Source organism: Bombus huntii, unplaced genomic scaffold (genome assembly GCF_024542735.1).
Source record: "Bombus huntii isolate Logan2020A unplaced genomic scaffold, iyBomHunt1.1 ctg00000191.1, whole genome shotgun sequence".
NCBI lineage: Eukaryota > Metazoa > Arthropoda > Insecta > Hymenoptera > Apidae > Bombus > Bombus huntii.
In genome coordinates this window covers 1-5,268 of record NW_026099423.1, presented here as the reverse complement: position 1 = coordinate 5,268, position 5,268 = coordinate 1, and the positions used below count along the sequence as shown (strand labels likewise).

At 33.0% G+C, this 5,268-nt stretch overlaps 1 protein-coding gene and 1 long non-coding RNA gene across 2 annotated transcripts; both read right to left on the bottom strand.

The window, feature by feature from the left end:
- Nucleotides 1–1,040: 1,040 nt before the first annotated feature.
- On the bottom strand, nucleotides 1,041–2,245 carry LOC126877571 (uncharacterized). Its single transcript, XR_007695151.1, has 3 exons — nucleotides 1,646–2,245; nucleotides 1,337–1,433; nucleotides 1,041–1,260 (listed from the first exon to the last, which is right to left on the bottom strand). It is a non-coding gene; the product is annotated as an uncharacterized LOC126877571 (long non-coding RNA).
- A 455-nt stretch (nucleotides 2,246–2,700) lies between these two features.
- On the bottom strand, nucleotides 2,701–4,619 carry LOC126877572 (venom protease-like). The gene is made up of 5 exons (XM_050640243.1): nucleotides 4,226–4,619; nucleotides 3,958–4,154; nucleotides 3,691–3,786; nucleotides 3,466–3,620; nucleotides 2,701–3,137 (listed from the first exon to the last, which is right to left on the bottom strand). The coding sequence occupies exons 2-5, from the start codon at nucleotides 4,028–4,030 to the stop codon at nucleotides 3,087–3,089; spliced, it is 375 nt and encodes a 124-aa protein (XP_050496200.1). The 5' UTR covers nucleotides 4,031–4,154; nucleotides 4,226–4,619; the 3' UTR covers nucleotides 2,701–3,086.
- Nucleotides 4,620–5,268: the final 649 nt, after the last annotated feature.

The following is a 5,268-nucleotide window of genomic DNA, read 5'->3' as shown; positions in this document are numbered from 1 at the left end:
TTCTTGCACGAATTCAAAAGTACGTATGATACAATTACAATTGATTCTAAAATAATAATTATTTAAAGATATTAAGATACTAATTAAACGTTTCACTGTATTTCAAAATCTGGAACAACAAATTTTTATTTATAAAAAATGAAACTGTCTTTATATATTCTTTGTCACGATGCTATTTCTTATTACCGTGTCGACATTTTTTAAAATTCATTTTGTTATCTCTACGCAATATGAAAATTCATATACTGCTTAATATTTTTTACATATTATCCATCCACCGCATGATATCTCCTGAAAAATCAAAATATTAATGTTATATTATTACAATGCTTCTTAAATTTCAATTTTTGACAAATTTGAAATCCAATATATTTTGCACAATTATTATTTATCAAAAAATTCCAAGTTAGTAACTTTCTTTTCAAATGGCAAATAACATATACTTTGACTTACCTGTAAGTTTTTGTTCCTAATCATCATTTCCTCTTATAGAACATCATTATTGTTCTTATAATTACTACCAGTGTCATAGATATTGTAGTGGCTACAACTGAATTAATAGAAAATGATAAATAACTGTGTATAACACTAACACATAATTGTGTATAACAATGACACATAACTTTTACTTACACTTCTGTCGATAAGGGATTACTTACTGTGATATCCTGTTGATGTTTCTTAAGGCACTTGATTAGGTGCGATACGGTATCATTCCTTATGGTATACTGTAGATAAGTATTTTAGAAAATAACAAGAATAAATCTAAATTATTCAGAGGTTCCAGTTTCGGCTTAGACATAAATACAGGACCATTTGCAAAGAAGAAAGGGTGCGTTTCTACAGCCTCGTTATAGTAACCATGAATACCAATCTCTGAATTACTGGTTACTAAACATAAATATCCTATAAAATTTAATATATTTCTTTAATTTTTAATACATACATGAGTTAGTAGTTCTAAATTATGAATCATCCTACCTGTGATATTACGCTTTTCCTTATAATATCATCACTCGAGTGAACAACATTAAGATCATGTAAACCATGTCATCCTATCTTACTGTGAAGATACTTAGTTATGTTATCTAACATTATAAAAATATCATCAAATTCAAGTCCTTTTATTCACATCACATGGCCACGACGATCTGGTTCTTCGTTATATAATGTTCTAAAATTTGTCGTATATATAGGATGTACAAACCGTGATATCAAGGTATCAGTTCTTCCTTCCCAAGGGACAGTTTCATTAAAATTCTGATAGAATTAAAAATTAATTATTAATATTCTAACAATCATATATGTTAAATACGTTATAGTCAACGATATATACCTGAGCGAATGTAGGGGTGATTCCTTGATAATTATAAATGTCATCAGCCCACATCATTGTGCCACTTCTTTTGTACTCCAGCCTCTAGATTAACAGCCTAAACAAACATACGAAATTTTATAGAAGCTGTACAAAATATAGTATATATGCGCAATATTGAAGCGTTCAAGGGGATATAAAGGTAATGTACATCACATACACGTGTACTCTCATGCAACAAAATACAATTAGATTTAATAGTATAAGCTCTTTTATTCATCATAATAGATTGGAAATTTAAGTGTCTTACGAGGGTGAGTAAAAAGTTACCCGCTCTGTCGGTGTAGAATTTATTTTAAGCAATTGTCAAAAAAGACATACATCATTTTTGACATAATCACTCGATTTCTGTATACACTTTGTCCATTTGCCGAAGGACCTTTGTATTTTCTCATTAAAAAATGTTTTGGGCTGAGCTGCGAACCACGAATGCATCGTCGTCTTCACCTTTTCATCAGCTTTTTCGGCATCCATCTCGCCACAAACTTTTTAAAATCCATCTGTCGTGCACTATTGCATAAGCAGAGCCGTGGCTGATTTGCAAATGATTTGCCACATTATCCAGTGTCACTCGTCTATTCCATAGAGCATAAGTTCATGAGCACGTTCAATGTTGTCATCGTGGATGTGGACGGGCGTCCAGCTGTTTTTTCATAACACTCGTGCGATCTTCTTTGAACTTTTGTGCCCATTCAAACACACTTCGTGACAAAACACTTTCTCCATAATGTGCATTAAATCTTTGATAAATATAGGCATCAAACATAACTCCGACCACAAGAAACGAATCACAGGCATCCTGCACTGTTTTCCTGCAAATCACCATTGCAAAGCGCCATTACTCGCGCAACGGTCACAAACGAATTGACGTAACACAAAGAAACCTGCGCAGCAGCACTGAACAGATATTGACGTCATACGAAGAGTGCAGATGGATCAATACGGTCGACAGAAGTTTTAACTATCTGGAGTGCGGATAAATTTTTACTGAGAGTCGTATAGGAATCTATAATCTGTAAGTACACCTTTGGCTGAATGGAAATTTCTCTTACATATAGTCAAAAATGCTGAAACTGTGTATTGAATTGGAAAGTGATAAAAAATAAGTGAAGTTTCGAGGTTGCATGTGATTGCATGAGTACACAGGACGTTTTTAGCGAATAAAAAATAATTTGAAAGACACGAGACTTATCTTGTATTTTATGCACTCTCTGTGTCCGAATTTCCAGAAGCTCTCTATCTTATGAAGTGTTTTAGATTAGCCGGAAAATTTTGTACGTACGTACAAGAAGTATACGATCTAAGTGGAATATTCCATTATCTCTTGATACAACAGAAACGAAATTTACAGAACTTCTCAGAAAGTGGTTTATTATTACCAAATTTATAGAATTAATATACGTTTATCATCTTTACATACCTAAGTCGTGGAGGTTTATCGTGCGTAAAAAATTAGTGTCGTTTCAAAGTTACATTTCGTACATTTTAAGCCTATAATTTGTAACGTACAAAACAATGTAAATTTGAGCTGTTTCTTATCTCCACAATAAGAAAATCCAACTTTACGTTTTTTACACAATGATATTTATGGAACAGTAATATCATATTATTGCATCGCTTGGAGAATGAAGTCAAGGTACGATGTTGACCCTAGTGTAAACGCTGGGATACCCAGCTGTGCCGCACTTATAAGCATAAGACACAATACCTATTAAATACGAGTTAATTCATGTTGTATCAGCAGTGGTCCGCCGCGGTCAGCCTGAAAGGATCGTTAAATTTTTAATCAAAGATACTGAAATATATCGATCGAATTGTATTGAAATTAACTTATATACAGTAATAATCTTCTATTGATTTGTGTATTGAAATACTCCAATTTATAACGTACATGTTATATGTATTTTGAGCAAAACTAAGATTAGAAGGAAATTAGATTTAAATACCATAACGAGGTGTGAGAAGTGGGCAAAACTATTAAATTGTGTTTATCTATTATTTTTAATGTTTAAGACGTCGATTTGATGTTAATTCGAATCGACGTGTCTTCAGATACCGTATAGTTTGTAGTAACTCTGTAACTTAATTACCGTACAAGAATCCTCTCCACCCTGAGCATGTTCGGCGCATATTATACCATCAGTGATATCAGGTGCATTAGGAAATTTGGAATAAGCTATTTTGCATTCGGCGTTCTTAATCACTGGCATTTGTACTTCCATTAATGCATTACGTCGTGGTCGTCCTACGAAGAAAATAAGAAAGATATTTAGACTGGAACTATTTAATTTTATTATAAAATTGATATCACTTACTATATCTTAATGCTCCCCATCCAGCAACAAGGGGGTTATAGCCGACGAAGTTGCTCTTTCGTAGGGGCTCTTTCGTACAAATGGGATATACGTACCCTGAAAAATAAAAAAATAAATGAAAATGCAGGAAACGAATGACCAAAAGTATGAGAAAGAATTATACACGCTTTATGACACAATATATGTGTACAGTAAGAAATTTCAGGATATGATACTTCAGTAATACTCAATAGCATATTATATATATATATATATTTGAGGACTTACTCGAAAATGGCACCTCCTCCACCAATCTAAGAATGACAATATTATGATTGTGTATGTTTTCTATTCCATCCATATGTGCACAATGTGCTGCGGTCAAACATGCCTAGCCGATATCAGGGAACCTCCGCACTTCCATAGTGGTTTGTCTGGGTTTCGGGGATTACGAAAACCTAATGCAGCGATCCATGGCCAAGCGCCTAAAATGCAATAGTCATAGTTGTGAATATACATAATTTTTTCTCACATAACGGGTAACAACGATTATTACCTATTCGATATTCGATCATACAGCAGACGATAAGTACATACGTACAAATACTCTGAAATAGAGATTTGATAAAGACAGAAATTAAATTTTTATTCCAGTGGAATACAAATTATTAAATAATTCTATATAATTTCTATTTGAACTATACTGAACTATAAAGTTCAACGTGTAATTTCTGCCCTAACAGTTTTTGATTCTCTATCCATATATTACTCCTATATCAATTTTTTATTTCAAGCAAAAAGATACTCTTCCTAACATGAAGTAAAAGAAAGAAATAATTCAAGTTAATAAGTAAAGTTACTACCGATAAAATCATAGCATTATTATTTAGTCTAATTGAAATGTACATTGATGTGCTGTTTAATGCCTTTAAAGTTCATTCTTTGCAGTAAATGGCTTATTATTAATCGGAAAGAAAGACATAAAACGTACCAAGTTCAGCTGGTTACCATCGACCACCCTGGTATGAGAGACGTTGCTAAAACCACAGTATGGTGGTCGCAAAGCCTTATACTTATACACAGTTTTATTAAATTTCTCTCTTCTCTTTGTTTGGATCGTTCGGACAGCAAACGATCGTAACATTGCCCTGGTATCTGCACACTGATCGTCTATAAAAATCGGTGGCTGTACGGTACTGTATCTGCCATATTTCTTGCAGAGGTTTACATTTTCTGTAGTCAAGGCACCTGCCTTCTTGATTGTCCGGTGTGGTACATTCTGGATCAAACAATTTTAAAACATTTATACAGTTCAAAGATGCGTAAGAAAGCGACACCGATTACTCAACTTTCGAAGTAAAAAGCCGATCAAGTCCACCGGATTGCCCTACAGACACGTATTAATCCGTAGAGTGAGTCATCATGTTGATAATAATTATCTAAAGAAACTTTTCACGTGAAAATATAAAATTTTAATTGATTAGATATTGTGTTAGCCATACTAAGAAAGAAAATGAAAATGAATGAAATGAAAGAAAAGGACTACCTTCAACCTCATTTTTTAAATAAACACTTTGTCAGTTTTTCGGTAAATAAATT